This window comes from Theropithecus gelada, chromosome 12 (assembly GCF_003255815.1).
Source record: "Theropithecus gelada isolate Dixy chromosome 12, Tgel_1.0, whole genome shotgun sequence".
NCBI lineage: Eukaryota > Metazoa > Chordata > Mammalia > Primates > Cercopithecidae > Theropithecus > Theropithecus gelada.
In genome coordinates, this window is record NC_037680.1 from 108947468 (window position 1) to 108970302 (window position 22835).

General features: G+C 57.0%; 1 protein-coding gene across 1 annotated transcript in view; it reads left to right on the top strand.

Moving 5' to 3' along the window:
* Positions 1–22835, top strand: part of DIS3L2 (DIS3 like 3'-5' exoribonuclease 2) — a 378448-nt gene that overhangs the window by 354680 nt on the left and 933 nt on the right. The window contains exons 15-20 of the mRNA XM_025404797.1: positions 16513–16696; positions 17410–17496; positions 20597–20744; positions 21151–21281; positions 21413–21517; positions 22553–22654. Coding sequence (XP_025260582.1) covers positions 16513–16696; positions 17410–17496; positions 20597–20744; positions 21151–21281; positions 21413–21517; positions 22553–22654 — 757 coding nt within the window. The remainder of the gene's footprint in view (positions 1–16512; positions 16697–17409; positions 17497–20596; positions 20745–21150; positions 21282–21412; positions 21518–22552; positions 22655–22835) is intronic.

The following is a 22835-nucleotide window of genomic DNA, read 5'->3' on the forward strand; positions in this document are numbered from 1 at the left end:
CCTTTCCAATTCTCATGCTATGTATTTCTTTTTCTTGCCTCATTGCACTGTACAGTATTTCCTGGACATAATAATAACAGGCATTTATGTCTTGTTCCTGATCTCAAAGAGAAGAGTTTTTACCACAAACTCACTCTTTAGATTATGAAAATTTTTACTAGCATTCTCTTTAGTATACACTTTATTTTTCCCCAAGATGAGTTTTCAATTTGGGAACTTTTTTTTAAGTTTTAAGTGGTGATTTATGAACTAGGAGCTAGGAAAATGGTATCTGAATTTTTTTTTAATTTAAATGAAAAGGAACTAATGTTTATCACAAGACTGCTACTCCTCGTTTTAACCTTGTGAGGAGATTTTGCCTTGGCCATTTTACGGAAGGATATCATGACTGTACATTTAAACAAGGCTTCAGACAGATCGGTCTGACTCCAAAACCCGTGCTCTCCTTACTTCTCCCTGATTCCTTGGTAGAATATTGAATGTGAACCCCCGAGGCCATAAAAATACCACTTTTGTCACACATGACTGAGAGAAAAGTTGCTAAACTATTAATACCTCACAAGTACATTCAGCATCTTTTCCTTTCCCCAGTAATCTCCTACCCCAAATCTCCTTATATCCCTGTGTTTTAGTCCATTTTCATGCTACTGATAAAGACATACCTGAGACCGGGCAGTTTACAAAAGAAAGAGGTTTATTGGACTTACAGTTCCACATGACTGGGGAGTCCTCACAATCCTGGCAGAAGGCAAGGAGGAGCAAGTCCTATCTTACAAGGATGGCAGCAGGCCAAGAGAGGGCTTGTGCAGAGAAACTCCCATTTTTAAAACCATCAGATCTCATGAGACCCATTCTCTATCATGAGAACAGCATAAGAAAGACTGGCCCCTGTGATTCAGTTATCTCCACAAGGTCCCTCCCACAACACATAGGAATTATGGGAGTTACAAGATGAGATTTGGGTGGGGACACAGAGCCAAACCTTATGACCCTGTCACCTGCCCCATCCCTCCTTTCCCTGATTTCCATTGCCATGGAAAGGAGCCCTGTGGGCCTGCCTGTGGCCCTAAAGGGCTGCAGCCCTCCTCAGCACCAGCTCAGCACCCACTGGGCCCAGTACAGGGCCTTCCCCAGCCTCTGCTGTCATTCTGTCACCTGTTGTCTGGTGCTGGAAGGTAGGATTGAAGGCTTTCCTCCTGGGCAGGCTGCTCAGGTTGCAACGTAGATCCTATTTTTAAGCCCTGTAGAGTCTCAGCTGTCCCATTTTGAGGGTTATGAGTCCTACATGGGTTCACAGAATCCCTCTCGCTGAGACTCGGAGGAATGAAGAGGACAGAGAGGGTGGAGACCCAAACCAAGCAAGGCCCCAGAGGCCTCAGGGCCCTGGGGCTGAAAGGAGCTCCCTAGACTAAGAGTGCCCCCCACTATTCTCACACCCCACCTTTTGCAGCCCAAATAACTACCCATGGGTGTCCTAAGAGATTTCCCTATGAGACAGAAAAGTCTAGGACACCAGGAACTCTCAAAACTAGATATTTCAGAACTCTCAAAGACCTTGAAGAATATTTCAGAACTCTCAAAGACCTTGAAGAATAAATGTTTTCATTGTCAATTTAACACAGAGCTACATTAAGCAGCTAACACTTTCCCTTTCTTGAATGTCACTTTGCCATTCCCTTTCCTTATCTTTTTGTGATGGACTGCAGCTTCTTCCATTCTGGAGAGCCTCCTGGGGCTGCAGCAATCCAGCATGACTTGGAGCTCTTTGGGTTTCTTTCCTAGATACTTAATAGCACATGAAGATGTGTTCTTACCAGTGACAGAGGGTAGTGAGAATGACCATTTTTGTTTTCCCTATATCTGTACCTGCCACATCCATACCTTTCTCAGAAGGTCCTGGAATGACTCATTTCTCTCTCTGCCTCTCTGGGTATTTCTCCAACCACAGGTTTGCATCCCCAGGGGGAAGCTGGCTCTCTGATCCCTCATGGTAACCTTTTTAAGCAGATGGCACAGCCAGGCAGTCTTTAAACCCAAGGAGGTTTGCCCCTTCCCTAGAGTTCACGGAGTTCTAGAAGAGACTGTGATATTCAGGCCAGGTTCCTGTTTGATGAACAGGGACACTCAATTCCTGGCAAGTGGGGTGAGCGCTTCCAGCCCTCCCCACCCCCATATCGGTGTGCTGGCCCAGACCCAGGGCATGTTCAGGTACTTAAAGTAGCAAATGCCTCTGCTGTAAAAACCCTCACTGGAGAACTGAAAGCCCAGAGCCCAGACTCAGGCCACAGAGGTCTGAGATATACTCTCAAGTAGGTTAGCCCATAAAAGAAACCGGTCATAGGATTACATGTTGGGTCTGAGCCTGAAGAAAGGTGCCCATGGCTGTTACCTTCTGCGGCTGCCTGGCAGGTAACCAGAATGTGCTTGGCTTTCTTAGCTTTTGGCTGTGTGATCTGTGGGGAAGTGTTTCTGATCTATCTTCACTGCCACTCCCAGCTCTCTGGGGCGTTGTGGCTGTTTCTTGGTGGTTGGGCAGGAAGCCTCTAGAGCCTGAAGGAATTGCTGTGCTTGATGACAGGCAGAGGCTATCAATGGCTATAAATCGCCTAGTGGCTGTTTCACGTACTGAAGAAGAATTGAACATGTTTGCTGTCTGTTCTGCGGATGCTTCTCTGATGGCCGGAACACAGCTGGGAAAAGATTTCATAGAGTGAGTCAGAGCAAGGGCCCAGCTCATGCCCACTGAGTTAAGCAAGAGGAAGTGGCTGACTTCCGCAGCTGCTCTGAAAGCCCAACACAGCAAGGCCTGGCTGAGATGAACAACATAGATCATTCCACTGACTTTGGGCTACCCTCAGGCCGACCCCATGTGACCCCACACCTGCCCCAAAGCTAGGTGAGACCCAGGATCCACCCTCTAAGCCCGGGTTACCAGTAGGGGGTAGGTGCCAAACTGGAGAGTGGACCGTGATGAATGGGTGGCAGAGATGGCAGAGGAAATGGCTCATCTCCTGTGGTCAGGGACCCCGCTCTCAGCAGCTCCCTTCCCTGAGTGCCCTGGCACTGGTGTGTCTGTGTGTCCAGGAGCCCTGGCACACCACTGTGGCTCTACAGTAGCCTCCTGGGCAGCAGCTCATCAGCTTCCAACACAGCCTTTGTTGCTCTGTAAATCTGTTAATGTTTGTGCTACCTAGAATAAGAAGGAAGGAGTCATTCTACAGAGAGGATTTATTCTTGCAGGCGCCAAAACCTTGTTCCTTACAATTATGTCCCGTTCTTTAATGGGGTCCCCTGCACTCCACAGTGTCATTCGCCTCCACACTAGCTGTCCCCACAATGCTATGTATTTTCACTGATTTTGCTTGGGGCCCTGCCCGTCTTTGTCTCTGCCTTTACAGTCAGGCCAGTTGTCACTTCTCCATAGCTGTCCAAGAAGCCTGTAGCACCCTCTCCAGCCACTCCAAGCATGAGGCTTTGTGGGGAGCGTGGAATCTGTGAGGAAGCCGAGGCAAGCTGTTAGGATTCTGTTCAATGGGAGGAAAGGCTCTGAGTGAGGCGCGAAGGAGGGACTTCCCGGGAGGCGCACTTGCGTGCCCAGCCCCGTGTCTACGCTGGCTGCCCACAGACCCTGCTTCTGCCTATTTCCTGGTTCTGCTTCATGTTTCAAAGACTAAGGTCAAATGTGATTAAGTTTTAGGTAAGCAAGATATTGTGCTTATTATTGAATTGTTCTTCTTTGGTTTAACAGCCCTCCAGTTTAATCTAAATCTATTTCCTCTCAGTCTTTGGTGTAGATAAAAGAGCAGTTAGCTGGTCGCTATCTTTTGTGTCATAAATCTTGTAGGAAACCATTGTTGTGATTTTTCATTGTACCATTCCTGAAGAGGAAGGAACTTTTCATTCCTTTGGGCTTTTTTCTAGTAAATCTCCCAGCTGTTAGTGTCATCGAGCTTAACTCTCACATCCTTAAGGCAGCGTTGACCTCAGAACCACCAGTACCTTGCTGTGTGCCCTGGGAGGCAAGTTATTACCCTTGGCTTCATGACCCATGGACAGTCCTTGCAATGGAAGGCAAACACATTTGTGGGTAGAGTGTGGAGAATGTGTGTAAAAGGCTTTCCTTGCCCAGGCAGTAAGTGCTGAGGAAACAAGCCACTTTTTATGCTAATAAAATTTGGACAGGGGTTATGGGGTAGGGGAGTGAGTATGTGTTGATCTGATTCCCTGTGCCCAAGAGCAAGGACAGTCACTTCATCCCAGCCCCCACACGGTGTCGGGAACACAGAGGTGTTCAGCAGATGCTGGACAGATGTCTCCTGGGGGCATGCATGCAGTATTTGCTCTTTTTCCCTCGCATGTTCTGTGTTCCTAACATTCTTCTATTTTGGCGGAGTGGGGAGGTAGAAGGCAGAGTCTCACTCTGTCGCCCAGGCTGGAGTACAGTAGCCCGATCTCTGCTCATTGCAACCTCTGCTTCCCGGGTTCAAGCGATTCATGTGCCTCAGCCTCCCGAGTAGCTGGGATTACAGGTGCCCTCCACCATGCCCGGCTAATTTTTGTATTTTTAGTAGAGATGGGGTTTCACTATGTTGGCCAGCCTGGTCTTGAATTCCTGACCTCAGGGGAATCTGCTCACCTCAGCCTCCCAAAGTGCTGGGATTACACGTGTGAGCCACCACTGCTGGCCTCTTCTATTTTTTAATTACACCTCTTGTATTTTTTGTCTCCTTAACTCAGTGCAGAAGGTTTTCATAATAACACTAATAATATTTATGGAATAGTTAACAGCATGTCAGAGCTTATAATGTTAAATAAGATAACAAAGTGTATCTCATTTAATCCTCACTAGAATAACCCTGGGAGGTAGGTGGAAGAAGTTAGAGAGGTTAAGTAGCCGCCTAAGGTTATCCAGGTTGTGTGTGGTTGACGGCGCCCTACCTTTCCCCACTGACTTTAGCAAGACAAGAATACTGGCAAGTTGCTGCTGCCCTCTGGGCTCTGTTATAAAGTGAAGCTGCTGATCCACAATGGAGAACCCACTCCTGCAAGGCCAGCCTCCACAGAGGCCAGAGGCCAGTGCTGGTCAGAGCGTCCAAGAAGCTGGACTCAAACAAGGGTAACTTGCGGGAATCTTCAGGAAGCCCTTATATTCAGAATTGTATTCTGTGCCACATGGGTCCTTTCCCACCATCAAACTTAGAAAATGACCCCTAGGGAAGCCCTTGGAGTTCAAGGGCGGGCGCTGAGAAGTCTACCCACGTCCTCATGGGTTGGAAGACCGGTTTCGCCACGTGTTCTCTGGCCCAGTCGTAAACATCATTCGTTTGCTTGTCCAGCAAACATTATTGGACACCTGCTAGTGCCAGATACTGCACTGAGCACAAGAGAAGGGCCCAGTTCCTTCCTTTGAAGCCCACAGCCCATTGAGGAAGACAGGTATATAAAACAGCATTTGCAAGGGGGCGACAAGGGCCAGGGGGGAGGTGAGCAAAGGATGCAGGGAGTGGCTCTCAGTGTCGTGCGCACCTCACATGGGAAGGCCAGTGCAGCAGGGCGCTGTTGCCCTCTGCTTCTCCCGGCTGGAGTGTCAGTGTGGGACCCTGTAGGCCCCAGCCCACCCAAGGGGAGGCAAGTGAGAAGGTGCTAGAGTGGTCATGGGACAAGAGCCAGAGGGAAAAGGGCTGGCCAAGCCCTGGAGAACTGAGCAGAGCAGAGAGCCACCTCGCCAAGCCTCTGTGTTCCATCTTGTCATGCTTGTTGGAATGAGGAGGTATCCCTAAAGATCATGGATTGAAGGAGAATGGCTCTCCCTCCTACCACTTCCCCACCATCTCTCCCTGAAACCACAGGAGCATTCCACATACAACACAGGGCAGGGGTCTTCCCTTCATGTTCCTTGAGTGCAGTGACCATGGCCACTCCTTTCTCAGAACTCCTACTGCCAGAGTCTTAGCACTGCTGGCCTCCATAGCCAGCAGGGAGGTGTGGTCTGCTCCCACATGGCTGGCTGGGCCATTCCTGGGCAGATGGTATCGAATGAGGAACACCCAGTGTCTGTGTGGTTGGCACACAAGACACTGTGGTGGTTGAGAGAAGCAGAGGGCGACAGCACCCCACACCCTGCCGCACTGGCCTTCCCATGTGGGATGCGCACGACACTGTGTGGTTGGCATGCAGTGGCCACACCCTGGACTGCATGCTACCTGTAAGCATGTCTTGCTGAAACTAGCAGCCAGTTCTTTGTTTTGTTGCAAATGACCATTTGACAGTACATCCACAACAGCCAAACATGGCACACGAGGAACTGGGCTTGAGTATCACGAAGATTTACTGATAAATGGACAGCCATAAGCACCATTAACCAGACAACACAGTTACTCTCCATCTTGGTGGCTGCACAACCCAGTGGACCACACAGGGCCCTCCTCCCAGGCAGAGGCAGTTGGACTGAGGCCAGAGAGCTCTGGGTACTGCAGCCTCTGCCAGGAAGAACAATTCTCACCCAGGGGAGGCCCGCAGGGAATGGGCTGGCCCTCCCAGTCATACATGGCTGCCTGGGCTTCGCCTGACCTACCTGTGAAGAAGCTCCCAGAAGGCCATTGCTGGTCAGCATCCCGGGTACCAGGAGAGCTTTCTTAATGCATCTGAAAATCCTGGATAAACAGGACTGCCCTCTGCACCCCAGGCTGCCCTACAAGACGGGCTTGGCCTGTAGAGTGGTAGCTCCGGGAAGCAGAGCCCTCAGGTCCAGTCAGGCTTTGGCATGGCCTGGCCTCGCCATCCGACTTACCATTGACCCAGCTTGCCTGGAAAGACTCAGGGCCTAATCCAGATTGTTCTGGTCTTGGTTCTCAGGTAGAATGAGAGTGGCATGGGGAAAAGGGCTGAAGTCTTCACACAGGCTGTGTGAGAGCTCTCAGCGGTCTTTGGTTGACTTTGGGTAGGGGTAGAGATGAAACCCAGCAGTCTTATTGTTCTCCCCACCTCCCCACCCCACCCCACCCCACGCTACGCCACCTACCCTACCCCTTCCTGTGGACAAAGCAGAGAGGGCAGAGCTGGGGCCTCAGTGCCACATGGGGCAGGCACATGAAGATGTCAGGGAAGCCCAGAATGTTCTGGGGGCCAGGGGACACATTCATTGAAACCACTCTGAACCTGGGTCATAAAACTGTGTGTCAATATTTTAAAAGTCACAGGATGAATGCAGAGCTCTGCCAAATTCAACATGCTGTGTTCCAGGGGTTGATAAGACGAGCATTAGTTCAGTGGAAAAAAACCGAGACAAGAGAGGTTTTCTTTTAACCTTCTGTGTTTCATGTTTATACTGAGGCAGGCTGCCCTTGCAGGAGAGGATTCATTCATCATGTAACCAACAAATGAGTCCCAGTCACATTGTCACCTGCCACCTGTGTTGGATTTAAGTGATAACCATCTACAGGCAGTAAGAATGTATCGAGGCGAATGCAGCGTGTCCCATTAGGCCAGCAGAAGCCGTCTTGGGTTTCGTCTGCCAAGTTCATACACCTTTGGTTCAACAGTGATAAGCTGAAGGGAATTTGCAGGAACCATAACTGCCACTTCTAGTCCTTTATTACTGGGGGGCTATGCTTCCATCCCTGAAAATAAGTCTTGTTTGGCACTCAGCATTTTCTGTGGAGCAAATAAGCAAATCATTATCACTGAAATGCCTCATTTGTTCCCCCAAACATTTCACCAGCTCCTCCATGTGCTGCTCAGCTCTGGGATACATAGACAGGCATGGCCAGGTGTTTCCCACCCTCCTCGCCCCACGGCCTATGGTCTGCAGAGGAAAACTAGCCTCCAGGAAAAGACAGTCTGGATTCACTGATGAGATTTGGTTTAGATTCAGCCCACAAGACCATGGAGCCAGGGAGGGAGATGCCCGAACTGAACCTGTACAGCCCCACAGGGAACTGAGTGGACAAGGTGGGCTTGGGTATGGGGAGCAGAGTGGGCAGAGTGAAAATCCAGGGTGGCGTAAGAGTCTGGGTGCCTGTCACCCATGAGGAGGCCCCACGGGTTCCCTGGGGAACGGAGGCACTGATCTCCTTGTGTCCGGTAAGGGAGCAGGGCTGAGGCCAGAAACAGGCCAGCGAGAGCCTGTGGGGGGCCAGGGAGTGTGACAGCCAAGGACCCCCAGAGCACTAGCAGCTAAGGACCCTGGGCCGCACTCAGGCCTGGGCGAGGGACTGACCTGGGGAATTCTTGAGGTTTCTCTGACTGTACGGAGCTCATCAGGGAAAACATGGGAGATGCCTGGATTCATTGCCCAGCTCCGAGCTCAGCACAAAAACTGCCTCTTGGAACAGTCTAGAAAGAGGCTCACCTGAGGCCCAGTACCCAGGGGCCATGCTGTCACGTAGGCCAAGGCATCTGAGGGGCAGGGGCCTTCCCCATCCCACTGCTGCCATGGCCCGTGGCCCACTCTGCCCTGCCCTCCTGACCCGGGGACCCAGTGCATCTCTGTTGGGGCTGGGAGGAGCGTTAGCAAAGGAGAGGCCGCACAGGGCACCTTCAGTGGTGACGGGAAACCAAGAGCAGGAAAAGCAACCATGCTCTGCCCTGGGTGACTCAGACAGGAAAGGGCCTGAGCCTGAGGCAGCCAGGAGGAGGCAGCCTTACCAGGGAGGCTGTGGCGTGGGCCTCCGTGCTGCTTCTGCCCTCCTCATCCAACTGCAGCGGGACAGAGGCAGAGGCAAAGTGGGGGCCTGGAAACAAGCAGTGTGCTCTCAGGGTGGGCTCTGCATTGAGTTCCCACTGTCAGCAGAGCCTTTGGCAGGTGCCAGAAAGAAATCCTGCTGCTCCCTCCTCCTCAGAGGGTTCAGAGCAAACGATGCAGGGTCACCTGAGGACAAAGCAGTGGACAGGGTGTCAGGGACCCTGGGTCTGGGAGCTTGGATTGGGCAAGTCCTTCCAGCTTACTGAGCTCCCCGTTCTCCTGCCAGACATGAGAACTCTTGACTTCTGAGACTTGATGGACCGAGAGTAGCGAAGTGCCTGGCAGTCTCCACATCCAGCCCTGACACACCGTGGCATGGGACCTCTGTGGTCACTTCTGTGGCCTCCCAAAGACACCATCTCCATCGTCACCTTAGGGCCAACAATCCCCTCCCCATGCACTGGGTGTAGGGGCCAGTGAGGAGTGATGAGGAAGTGCAGAGACCACGCTGCGTGGTCTCTGCACTTGTTTCCCTGCAGACTTTAGTGGCTATGTGGTTGGGGTGGTGGCCCTGCTGAAGGGGGTCTGCCCTAGCAGCCGTTTGGGCAGGAGCAGTTTTCAGATGTGAGCACACTCGTTCCAACTTGCAGCAAAGCCTCTCAAGGTCCCAGGAAGCCCAGGCTTCTCTCTTGTTTTTGTGGCTACCTTGGTAACGTGTGTGTGTAAGAGCATGTGTATGTGCAGGAGAGAGACGGAGAGAAAGACCTGTGCATTCCAGAACACCCTTCTTCCTTGAACATCCAAGTGCCCAAAGCCTAATTTTAAAACCAAAGTCGATGCCTCCTTAAGTCTGCGATGGCCCAGTTCTGTTCTTGATCCAAGTCTACGGAGCCAGCTTCCCCTGCCAGGGCTTGAAAGGGACCCCTGGCCAGGAGTCAGCAGGGCAGCAAACAAAGCTGTTGGGGGCACTGTGGGGACTCCCCACTGTATGCCTGTGCCACCCTCCTCAGGAGCTTGTTTCCAGTTCCGGTTGGGCAGGGGCTGGCACTGGAGAGAGGCTTACGTGTCAACACCGTAAAGCAGCCAGCAAGCCCTAATGACCACACTCTGCAAGGCCACACAGCACAGACTGGCACCTGGTTCTGCTTGGGGGCAGGGCTGCTGCCAGTCTGCAGGCCTGCCCCTACCTCTGGGAGCAGAGCCCGAACTTGGGGAGTGAATGAGGCTTCTGGGCTGGCTTTACGCTGACAAGGGCCTTCTGCACTGTCAGCCTGGCCCCAGCTACCAGCAAGCCCCCTCTTACTCCCCATTACAGCCACTGGGCCTCCCTTTGGCAAGGCATAGGAGCCCAAATGTGGCCACCTGGCCTCTGGGGACTTCCTTCCTTTAGAGCTAGAAAAACAGCTGCAGAATGTGCCTGGCTGCATCAGGGCCCCGCCCACTCACCTGTAGAAAAGCCCTGCCGTGGACTGAGCCTCCCAGCCTAGGAAACCTGGCTCTGGCCTCCCCTGCAGGCCTGTGATGTCTGACTCCAGAAGCCTTCTCCTCCGGGCTTTTCCATGCCTGTGAACTGGGCCCCATTCATTTCCCTGCGGTTTCATGGGAATGTCCAATGTATTCAGGAGGTTGCAGCGCGCCCAGGAGGAGAGGGGTCAATGAGAGGCCCAAGCTGTGACTGGTGGGCCACCCAGTGGCCACGGCACCCTCTGCTGGAGGCTGGCAGCAGGGTGCATGGCCAGCTGTGGGTGGGGGTCCATCAGTCAAGCAGCTGCACTTCCTCCCCATCCCCCTCCCACACCCAGGCCAGGGGCTCTGCCTGCAGCTCCCTCATGCCAGCTCCCAGGCCCCCAGCCCCACCTGGCCTGGCCCAGGACAGAGCTGCCACCAAGATCTCTACCACTTTCTCTCCCCAGCAGCCTGCAATTCAGTGCCCCGCAGACCCCTGCCTCCTGGGCCCTGCGGTTTCCACAATACTACACTCAATTTCTGTCAGCTAAGAACACAGCAGGTTCTACTTAAAGGTGGCCATCACCTGCACCCCATGGGTTGCCCAGCAATGGAGAAGGGGCCATGGTTGGGTGCACAGCTTCTGAGACAGGCCCAGCAGCTGCCTTCATGGCCTCGGCAGAGCCCAGGGCTCTGGAGCTTACAGGGAGCATATGCCCAAGTGTGGAAAATTTGGTCTGCAGAAGAAATGAGGCTGAAATTGGCTGGGAGCAATTCTTATCAAAGCCACATTAGCAGTTTTCAGCAAGAGCTAATTGAACAAGCTCTGTGAGTGGCCTCATTCCATTAGCAGGGGCCTCCCACAGAGTGTGACAAGGGCCCTGGTGGCTGAGGGCAGAAGAGGCTGTTTCTGTCCCACATTTGCCTTAGGCCTTTGAAAATGGACACATTTTCAGCTTTGGGGACTGCCCCTGCCCCTCTGCCCTGGCTCCCGCTTATTTCCAAAGCCACTCTCTGAGTGTCCTGTGTGAGGAAGGGGTGAGGTGAGTTTCTCAGCACTTTAGCAGGTGCATGGATCTGAAATGGGACACCTCTGGCTCCTTGCCAGAGGGAGGCTTTGTGGTGAGGGTAGGGGAGGCAGAAGAAACTTACAGAAATATTGCCTTTGCTGTATTTTTTGCCAAAGTCCCAGAGTTGGGGCACCCAGGCCAGTCACATCATAGGATATATAATAATAATGTCTTATTTATTCAAGGCCAGGAACTTGAACATTGCTTCCCTGTTTTATAGGAAACAAATTGAGATTCCATGAGCTTAAGAAACAAGTGAGTGGTAGGGCTGGCATTCTATGCATGCCACTGAGGAAAAGCCCCTCGTCTCTTTTCCTCTACTGATGGCAGGGCCAGGAGAGGTGAAGGACACCCCCCAACTCCTACAACCTGCCAGTCAGGACCTTCCTGGCCACAGATGCCTCGGATCCCTGACTATCAAAACCCAGCCCCAGCCTTTCAGCTGAGCAAAGAAATACTCAGATCCAGTTCCTCGATGGTCAGGGAAGGCAGGCTTCCTCTGAAGCACAGATGGCTGCATCCCTTTCTCATCTCCTCACCTCTGAGCCCACTACAGCCACTGGGCCTCCCTTTCGCAAGGTCTGAGGGCCCAAATGTGGCCACCTAGCCTCTGGGGACTTCCTTCCTTTGGAGCTAGAAAAACAGCTGCAGAATGTGCCTGGCTGCAGCAGGGCCCCACCAGGGTGAGAGCAGCCTTTCCCAGCATCATCCTTTAAGATGCGACAGAAACAGGTCCCACCCGAGCCAGCAGGAATGCGGCACCCAGTGTCTGCCTCTGCACAATCTTGATGCTTGCGGGTACCTTCAGGGTGAAGGACGCCCTGTCGTAAATGCATGAAGAGCCCCGCGTTTTGTGTATTGATGTTGATGTTCTTTCTTTAGAGGAACACTTGTGCGCTGTGGGAACCTGTGTGTCTACCAGTGTCACCCTTGCTGTGGGGAGTGTGTACCGTGTGTGGGGGCTGGTGACCTTTCCCTGCTGTCTGCCACAGCATGTGAGGGGCTCGCCAAGCCTCATACCTGCCCTCCCTTTCCCGTCCCCTCCTGCCCCAGGGAGGCCCAGACCCAGGGAGGAGGGGTGCTGGGAGTGAGTGACGAGGAGCTGGGGTCCTGGCCCTGCAGCCGCTGTCACAGCGCAGCCCCACCCCAGACCTCCAGAGTGGTGGGGCCCTGGTGGTGCGGGCTTCAGACACTCGGCCGATGCCAGGTCTGGGACCGAGGCCCCGTCTCCAAGGCCTTGGCTTGCTGTTCTGGAAGGTGGTGCTGGCTGGCAGCCATTCCCAGCCCCTCGGAGAGCAGTTGTCAGGCAGTCCCTGAGCTCCAGCGCCCCATCCCCAGCAGGCCCAGTGATCTCATGCCTGTGCCCCTGGCGGTGGGAGGAGCGGGGTGACACTAGGGCCAGTGCCCACATCAGAGGAGGAAGGTCTGAGGCCGGGACAGGGGACAGGGTACGCTCCCATCCAGCAGCCCCAGTGCCCTCTCCGCCCCCTTCAGGGCTCCCCTGGCCCAGGGTGTGGAGCAGCGCAGCCTGACCAGCCAGGATCGCTTGGGGCATTTTGGAGGTTTGGCTGCCCAAGCTGTGCACCTAGCACTGCTCCCCAGGAGTGGGAGGGAGGAGGTCAGGGCAGAGGGCCTTGCTGACCGGGTCATTGTCACAGCCTCCATCTCTGGCCCTGGGTTCCTACAGGAGTGCCTGGGCTCTAAGCTGGAGCTACCCCATCCCAGGACCTTGGGGAGGAGGAGGCTGGGCGCCACCTCCTGGCCCACCAGGGAATTGACAGGGTTGGGGACTGTGGTCCATATGTTGACCCCAGATGAGAACCCTGACCCGCACTTACCCTACCCCATCCACCCTGCACCGTCCAGCTCAGTTCTCTGAGCCGTGGTGCGGAGTCCCATTTGCAATGGTGAATACTGAACTCGGTGCAACTCTGGCTGCTGGCAGCTGGGCTTGGCCTGCACCTTTCTGTCTGCAAACTCCACTGGGGACCCACCTTCCAGCCACCCCAGGGTGCCACCACCAGAACCAGGGGTCAGCCCCGCCTTCGTTCACTCCTACCCAGAGCCCACCTGTTCACTCTGCCCCCATCTGCTACCTGCAGCATCAGAAGGACATGAGGGCAACAAACAGCCCCTGCAGCTGGCCTCAAACATCATGGCCAAGGCTGTGCCTGGGAAGCGGACTCTCTGTGGTGCCAGCTCCCTCCTCAGTGCCCTTGATCTTTGTCTGGGTCCCTGCTTGATGTGACCCAACTGGCTGTGCCAGAGCTCCACAGGCACTGTCCCAACTCCCAGCCCCAGGAGGGAGGGTAAGGCTGAGACCACAAGAGAAGCAGACTCAGCCACACCAAGGGCCCCAGCACGGTGGGCCTCTCCTCCAAAACCTCAGCAGGCTTCACGTTCAAGTCACCAAGAGTGCACTTGTTGACTGTCAAGGGCAGGGGTGACTCCTGGGACTGTGCTGGGGTCCAGGGAGGACAGGTAGCAGAGTTGCCAGGGAAGCAGCTTGCCTGAGGTCTGTGGTCATGGCAGGGGCTTCTGCAGTGGCCCCGTCCTCTCCGGGTCCCCTCCCTCCTGTCCTTATCCTCATGTTTACTGAAGACCATGAGAAGGGATGTGGAGAGCCCCTGCGGGAACTAAGAGCAGGAGCCTGGCTCAGCCCTGAGGGGCCCCCAGATATTCAGTTCCTAAACCCATAGTCGGTGGGGCATGGGCATAGGAGAGTAACCAGGGCTGCCTCGCACAGCCCTGCTCCTTCACCCTGTCTGCCTGGTGGCCTCCTTAGCCTGCAGCCTCAGTGCAACCCGCTGTGGGGTCATGCTGCCCCCTGCTGGCCACACTGCAAAACGCAGCCCAGGGTTGGGCCTAAGGCTACGCTTGTCCCTCTTCCTGCAGCTGGGCTGGAGGGGAAAGCAGGCACCACACAATAGCCTGGATGCTCCTGCCCAGGAGGATTGTCTGACTGCATGGGGAGAAAAGTCCAGAACCATGCCTGGCACATGGTAGTCTTTGTGGAGTGAGAGGGCAAAAGTATGCATGATTGTGTGCATCTGAAGCATTTCAGTGCTGATGGCCTGACCAGTATTAGATATTTTTCAAGCAGGGATTTTGACTCCTCTTGGATTCACAATATCTTATTATGAAATCCAAGTAAGACCAGTCTAATGGCACCAGACAGTGATACAGGTGAGCCTAGAACAGTCAGTGTTCATGTCGGGGACTGCAGCCTACTTTTCAGGGGAGGCTTCAAAAGAATTGAGGAACAGAGTTGATGGTAGGGATGAAAATCACAGGGCATGTTGAGGAGACCCCCTGCTGGCCATGTGGAGGGCAGGTGGGGCAACAGGAGAGCAGCACCTGCATCCTGAGGGCTTTCCATGCATCAGGCAGAGGGCCTGCCAGTGCAGAACCTGTTTTCTCTACGTCCGTGACAGCCCTGAGCAGGTGCCATTGTGACCCCTGTCCTGCATTTGAGACAGAGGATGGATGGGGAGGGCTCTGTGGTTTGTTCAGGATCCCACGGCAAGGATGTTGTGGAGCTAAGAGTCAGACCTGGGCTTGGGAGACTTGTAGTGGGTTAAAGGCTTGAACACAGGGTTTTTGGCAGGAAGTGGTGGGCACAAGCACAGATTAGGGGCTGGGAGGTGGGGTGGCACATTACAGGCAGTTACTGCCACCCAGAGGGCAACATGGACGCTCCTCCTTTTACCTGCTGGGTATCCTATGTGATAGAAGGGTAGACTGAAGTTTGATCCTTGTGGTCACACATCCCAGCTGTCACCTGCCTTACTGTGTGTCATGAGCCAGCCCAAAAAAGTCCCCACAGAGGAGGGATTAGGGGTGCTGGACTGGCTTCCCTCCTCCCCAGGTGGCGCCTGCCCTCCTGGGGCATTTCCCAGCGCTTCTTCCTCTGCAGCTCGGGCTCCCTGGGGAGGCAGATGTGCTCTCAGGACATCCTGGTGGAGCACAGGCACACGTCTGCCCTGGCAGGCCCACCCTGGGTGGAGGAGGGGCTCTGCATGCCAGGGTGCTCTCTCTCTCTGGCTGGCTTTCTTTCCACAAGCGTGGCCAGATGACGAGGCTCACCCGCAGCACCACCCACACCTCCAGGAAGGGAAGTTGATGGCAGGGCTCCAGCTGTGGCCAGGCCTGCGGGAGCTTCCTCCCTGACCTCTCTCACTCAAGGGGAAAGCTCGGGGCTGGGCATGAAGCCTGGGGAAAGGCAGGGAGGGCAGAGTCCCCCCAGCCTAGTCAAGGCCCTGATCACCCCATGTCTCCCCGAGGGAGCGGCTTTCCCCATGAAGGGGATCCTGGTCACCAAGGCATGAGGACATGCCCAAGCGCCCATCACAACAGGCTCCAGATGTTCTGCACATTTGTGATCTTCTTGTCCCACCAAAGGAGGGGCCTCCTGTCCCAGATTTGATGATAGGGACAGTGGTACTGACCTCAGTGCTGTGTGATACCAGCCCCCCAGCCTTTGCCTGGTTCACGTCCCGCATCGCCCATCAGTCCCTGCTCCTTCAGTCTGGTACCTTGACCTGCTCAGTCCTTCCATCAGGAGCCACGTCCATTCACAGTGACTGTTGAATCTAATGACACCCAGGTGCTGCAAAGCCAGAGCAGCAGCCCCTGAAAGGGTGACTCTGGGGTCTCAGCCCATCCCTACTCCTGCTGGTGAGGGCTTCCCTCCTGCTGCCTTAGACTATCCTGTCCACCCTCAGAGACCCTGTCGGGAGGCTTCCCTCCAACAAGGCACCATCCCCAGAGGAGAAGGGAGCCCAGCACTCCTGGGACTGAGGGGTCCTCGGTCCACTCACCACTGCCACATGCCCCAGGGAGCCCTCTGAGCAGGGGCTGGGCCAGGGCCCCTGGGTTCCCATGGCCTGGGCGAGCATGGTGCCCTCTTATAGCCAGGGCTGCCCGAGGGTTCCAGGCATCCTGTCATTCAGCAGAGATCTTTCCTTGGCGCCTTCTCTGGATTGGGTGGGCTGCTGAGTTCTGGGGCTGCTGCGGTGAATTATTTAATAGATAGGTGCTTCCCTGGTCTCCAGGGTCCCCCTCTGGGAGAGCCAGCACAGGAGCTAACCAGTCAGAGGAGAGGGCGGTGTAGACCCACTGGTACAGGGGAGACCATGGGAGTGCTGGGCAAGACAGGGACTTGGCGGAACACATGAGATGAGGCAGCTGGGAGGTCGTCTTCAAGCTGAGACCTGAAGGGTGATAGAGAGCCAGGCAGGCTGCAGCGTGGGAAAGCCTGAGCAGCTGTCCCCCAACCCCAGCGGTCCCTCCCATCCCACCCACCCTCTGCAGGCTCGTGGAGGAGTTTATGCTCTTGGCCAACATGGCAGTGGCCCACAAGATCCACCGCGCCTTCCCCGAGCAGGCCCTGCTGCGCCGGCACCCCCCACCCCAGACAAGGATGCTCAATGACCTGGTGGAATTCTGCGACCAAATGGGGCTGCCCGTGGACTTCAGCTCCGCAGGAGCCCTCAATGTGAGTGGTGGGCAGGGTTCAGGGGAGGCTCTGCTTGGGGGAAAGAAGAGAAAGACCTGGAAGGTGGGGGGTCCAAGGGCCTCTGCTTCCCCCCAGAGTCCCTTTCCTTCAGCCAGGTCTCTCCTATAGAGGAGGAAGGAGGCCCTGGGAGGAAGGGCCCCTCTGAGTCACAGGGGCCCTGACAATGGGACCTGCCCCCTCACCAGGACTGTGCCAAGCGGGGACCTTGGAGGCCTAGCAGAGGGCAGGGGTCCTGTGGCCAGAAAGGGCTGGTCTTGGGCCCAGAGGCTTTCAGAGTGTGGGGGCTGGAATTGTAGGAATCCTGGGAATGTTCCTGGTGGGTACTTTCAGGTGCTTCGTGCCCGGGGCGAAGCTAAGAAACCCAGGGCCTTGGCTCTGGTCCTGGAGGAGGGAGACATCTCACCCAGGCCCGACCCTGGGAGGGGAAGGCAGGTGCCCTAGGCCCGAGAGCTGGAGCCCAGTGAGTCCAGGCCAGTCAGCAAGACATGGAAGGGACTAACCTCAGGCCAGTGTGGGCCACAGGCTGTGGGCAGCTGCCCCCTCTCCCCACCCATCCCCTCTGAGCAGGGCTGAGCCCCCAGGCAGCTCCTCCCCCTGAGAGCTGGGCATGAGGTACTTAGCGGATGACAGGGCCCCGAGTCTCTCCCCGAGCTGGACCACATGTCACACAGGTTTCTGGGATTTGCTTCTAGAAAAGCCTGACCCAAACATTTGGAGATGACAAGTACTCACTGGCCCGGAAGGAGGTGCTCACCAACATGTGCTCCCGGCCCATGCAGGTAAGGAGGGCCCAGCCGCGGCCCATGCAGGTAAGGAGGGTCCAGCCCTGTCCCATGCAGGTAAGGAGGGTCCAGCCCCATCCTCGCCGGCTCCCGGAGCACACTGGCCCCAGACCTGTGACCTCCATGTGCAAACACAGCCCACCACCGTTCCTGCCCTGCTCTGGATATGGCTGGGTGGACGGAGCTGCTCCTCCTCTGCCGGAGGGTGGGAGAGGAGGCCGACCCCAGGCAGCACGTAGGAGGGGGCACCCTGAGCCTCTTGAGTTTGAACCGCTGCCTCCTGCTCAGACTTGCTCAAGGACAACATGCCTTAGAGCTGAGGGGCTACCGAGACCTCCTGTCAGGCTGGGGTCCTGGAGGAGAGACAGGGTCCCTTGTGGCTTCCTGTCCCAGGGAACACTCCACAGCCTCCACCCCTGCATGTGGAGTCCAGAACCAGCTGTCAGCCTCTGGCCAGTGTGGGAAAGAAGCAGACTTGGCCGTGGGCCTAGGCCTGGGCCTGCAGGGAGGTGGCAGCCTGTAGGGTGGACAGCTGGGCTTGCTCTGGGACGCCTGTCACAGCCCCCAAGGCTGAGCCTCACCCATGCAGGGCCTGAGCATCCTGGAACCAGGACCCCAGAGGACCCTCAGGCCAGCGGGAGCAGTGGGTGCTGATGAGTCAGCTCTGGGCCCCAGCCCAGCCCAGGGGCAGGGACAGGCTGTATTTCAGGGGCTTGGTCACACAGCAGATTCAGTCTGTTCTCAAGAACTGGATGGCTTCAGCTGACCCCAGTGGATTTATTTTCTGACACTTCAAGCTCTGCTGGGTTTGAAGCCATCAGGGCCTGCTTGGGCTTGGCCGCCCTGATTTGCCCCCCGTCACAAGTGTCTGCCCAGCCAAGCACCTACGGCACCCACAGCTGAGGGGCTGGGCTGTGCCTGCGGGGCTGTTTCTGTTCTACACTCCGGTGGCTCTAGGCCTGGCAGAGAAGGCACAGCAGCCCCTGAGTCCCAGAACTGCCTCTGGCTCTGCCCTGCTAGGGCCCCTCCCATGCCCCTGCCTCTAATGCCATCACCTTCAAGGAGGTACAAGCCAAGCTGGAGTTCCAGGGATCAGAGCCGCTCCGGAGTCAGCCAGAGCCTGAAAAGGCTGCATTCTCCTGGCTCGCCTGCCAGGGAGCTCGGAGGCGCCCTTGCCTGGGAATCTGATGGCAGCGAGTCACCAGGTCTGCGGTGCTCCTGTTCCTCGGCCCCGGGAACTGTGGTGGGGACAGGGCAGGGCAGCAGCAGAGGGCACAGAAAGGTGTGAGGGGGCATGCAGTCCCCAGTGAGCTTCTGCATCAGGACTCCAGGGCTGTCCCAGGGACGGCTGGGCCTGTGGGAAAGCCATGGTCCCCACCTGACCCTGAGCCACCTCCACCAGCCAGGAGGGGCCAGGGCCCTTCTTCAACGTCACCCAGGTCATCTGGGGAACTGGGCCACCGCTGAGAACAAAGCCCAGATGTGTCTGGGAGTGGAGGCTGTGCCCACCTCCCCTGGAGACTTGCCCCCAACTTAACCCAGGGCCCAGCAGGTGCTGGAAGGGAAGTGGAGTTAGGGAGCTGAGCAGGTCACCGCCAGCTGCGCCCTGGATTCCAGGGCCCGTGTGCACAGAGTAACGGGAGCTGGCTGTCTGTCTGGCCAAGGGCACAGGAGGGTAAGTGTGTACAGCAGCCAGGGAGCAAGGGAACCAGCGAGACACACCGGAGTGACCTTGGACCTCTGCAAGGAACCCGTTCACTCGCTCCCAGGCAGCAGCACTGGCCTTGACACCCAGCCCTGAAAACTGGGGGACTGCAGGGCAAGCAGCTTCAGTGACTGTGGCCCCAACTGGGCCGGGCTGTGTGCTGGTCCCTAGAGACTCTGGGTCTCCCTGTCCCAGCCCTGCCTCCTGCCCAGCACAAGGGTCTTTGGAACTCCGCCCTCTGTGTCTCAGCCCCTGGGAGGATCAGATGGTTGGAGATGAGAAGGGCCAAGTCTGACAGGCTGGAAACTGCCTCCCTTGGCTGCTGTGGGGTGGAGTATTGGCAAGCACAGAGGTATCCGGGTGAAGTGTGGCTTCAGCTGGGCAGGATCAGTGCCAGAGGGGATGAGGACGGCCCGGACCAAAGGTGGGCCTGGGCCAGAGAGGAAGCGCCCAGGAGCCTGAGGCCCGTATTGCACAAGGCAGGGGGTCCTGGGCTTTCTCTCCCTCCTCCCACTCTGGCCAGGTGGGAGGATGGACATTGCCTCCTTGAACAAAGACCCACAGGCTCCTTGGCTTCTGCTTGTGTCTCCAGCAGACACTGTCTGCAGCCCCTGGTGCAACAAAACTGCAGGCCGCCTCCTCCTCCTCCTCATCCACCTCCACCACCACTTCCTCCTCTTCCTCCTCCTCCTCCTCCTCCTCATCATCCACCTCCACCACCACTTCCTCCTCTTCCTCCTCCACCGTCACCGCCTCCTCCTCCTCCTCCTCCTCCACCACCACCACCTCGTTCTCTTCTTCTGCCACCACCACGTCCTCCTCCTCCTCTTCCTCCTCCTCCTCCACCATCGCCGCCTCCTCGTACTTCGCTGCCACCACCTCCTCCTCCTCCCTTACCTTTCTTTCTTCTTCTTCCTTCTTCCTGGCGATGGTAGCCGCCCCAGCCCCATGCTGGGGAAGGGTAGGCCAGAGACTCTTCCCTCCTGGTGGTGCTCAGCAGTAACTCAGCAGGGACTGGACTTGGGAGGCTCAGCTCATGCCCCCTACCCTGACAGCACCCTGGGGGTTCCTGGCTCCTCAGCGGGGTGGACCTGTCCAGCCCATTCTCAGTGCTGCCACCTTGAGGGCATCTGGGAGGCCCAGGTAGGCCAGATTTGTCTCCTGAAAAGGACTTGGGCACCCATGGGCTCTGCCCAGCCTCCTGGTCTCCCCTTGGGTCCCCTTGTGCAGCAAGGGCCCTGGCCCCAGTCCTCCCTGGCTTCACTCAGCAGCCAGCAGCCCATCAGGTCTGTGTACACACCGCTGCCAACAGTGAGGCTGTGGGTGGTGCCGGCCCTCTGGGCCTGGCCGGGCAGCTGGCCTGGCCAGGCTCTGACCCATCCTGTCCCGCAGATGGCACTGTACTTCTGCTCGGGGCTGCTGCAGGACCCGGCGCAGTTCCGGCACTACGCGCTCAACGTGCCCCTGTATACACACTTCACCTCGCCCATCCGCCGCTTTGCCGATGTCCTGGTGCACCGCCTCCTGGCTGCTGCGCTAGGTGAGGGATGTGATTGGGGCCAGGGCAGACCTGGGCCAGCTCAGGGCTGCCCATCCCCACAGCGGGTGCTCGGTGGCCCAAGACCACTCTGCCGTGACCGCGGAGGTCCAAGGGTCAGGCGACCCAAGCATAGGGGAGCCTGATCTGGAAACTCCCTACGGGCCGGTGCCACAGAGGCTGCTTGGGGCCCACAGCCAGCCCTGGACACGGCCAGGAGGAGGGCGCTGACCTCAGAGGGCCACTTTCTGCTGCCCTGGGAGCTGGGTGCTGGGGTCCTAATCTGTTGCCGGGGGTGCATGCAGCCCATCCCCCAACCAAAGCGCTTCCCAGCCCCCCAGGCTCCCACCCTCATGCCTTGCCTACTCCCCCATACAGCACCGCCCACCACCCTGCCCCCTCTTCCCAGGCTATAGGGAGCAACTAGACATGGCGCCCGATACCCTGCAGAAGCAGGCGGACCACTGCAATGACCGCCGCATGGCGTCCAAGCGCGTGCAGGAGCTCAGCACTGGTCTCTTCTTTGCCGTTCTGGTCAAGGTGAGCCCTCCAGCCTGGTGCCCCTCACCTCCCTCTGGCTCCCGACCTTCCTGGGCACCTACTCACCAGGAGGCCTCGAGGAGCCTAGGGCAGTGCCAGGAGGTGCCATGGCTGCAGCACTGTCCCTGCAGGAGAGTGGCCCCCTGGAGTCAGAAGCCATGGTGATGGGTGTCCTGAACCAAGCCTTTGACGTGCTGGTGCTGCGCTACGGCGTGCAGAAGCGCATCTATTGCAACGTGAGTGCCCTGGGAGAGCCCAAGGGCGGGCGGGGCAGCCCAAGCCATCCCACACTGGAGGGGTACAGGCTGTGATGGGTCACACTCCACCCCTCGCTTCCCCAGCCCTAGCACAAAGCCCACCTGATGGACCTTGCAGAGACGCCCAGCTCTCCTGCCTGGGATGCTGGCTCCAGGTCCAGGGTCAGTCCTGGCCCCCTTCCCCAAGGACCCAGGAACCAGAGATCAGGCCCCTCCATGGCTAGTACAGCTCGACAGGGTGTGCAGGCTTTGGGGACCGTGTTTATAGGAATGTGAAGGAATGAGAGGCCAGAGAATGGTCCTTGGCCGCTCTGGAAACTGTCCCCTGAAGACAAGGAAGAGAGCTGTCCCTGGCTTGGCTCCTGCCCTGAGTGACTGTTGATTCACAGTTCTCTCCAAGGGGACGTGGGCCTGTCCTAACGCCGCCTTAGGGGCTTGGCTCCAGCTGGCCCTGGGGTCTGCAGGTCACCACCTGGGCCCTGTGTCTGGCTTTGAATTTCCTAACATCCAGAGTGCCCTGGGAGTACAGTGTCCAGCCCGTTATGTGCAGTAAACGTGGTGTTCCTAACCTGGAGCTGGGCAGAAGAGGAAGGACAGAGTCCCCCTGCGGACCCTCGGGACTCTGTGTCCTGAAGTTCAAGCCTGGGTCACCCTGCTGTGGGCCCAGCCCTGCCTGCACTGACAGATGGCACCAGCAGGGGGCGCAGTGCTCTGCCGCCACAGTTCTCTGTCCCCACCTCAGTGCAGTCAGCCCTGGACGCCCCGACCACTTGCCCACAATAGCACACAGAGCCACGGGCCTTCCCAGTCCCCACCCCTGGCCCTTGGTCACTCTCACCTGCTGCCCCAGCCACAGGTGGCCTGGCAGGGCCTCCCTGAAGCTCCCTCCAGCCAGGCAGGGGTGGGCCAGGCCCGAGGACTGAGGGCCGCCTCCAAGCAGTGAAGCCCTCCAGGGTGGAAGGCCAGGCAACAGCACCCAGAGCTGAAGCCTGAGGCTTGGTGTTTGCACTCCAGGCACTGGCCCTGCGGTCCCACCACTTCCAGAAGGTGGGAAAGAAGCCGGAGCTCACGCTGGTCTGGGAGCCTGAGGACATGGAGCAGGATCCAGCACAGCAGGTCAGACCCCTCTGTGTCCCAGCTCCCCAAGTCCTGATGACCCCTCTCCTGCCTCCTGCGGTGCCCCTCATTCCCTCATCTGTGTCCCCTGGGCTCCCCCAGCACTGCAGCCTCCCGGTGGGGTTCAGGGCCTGCAGGCCCTCCTGGCTTACCCAGACCCCTCTTGAAGGTCCTGCTTTCT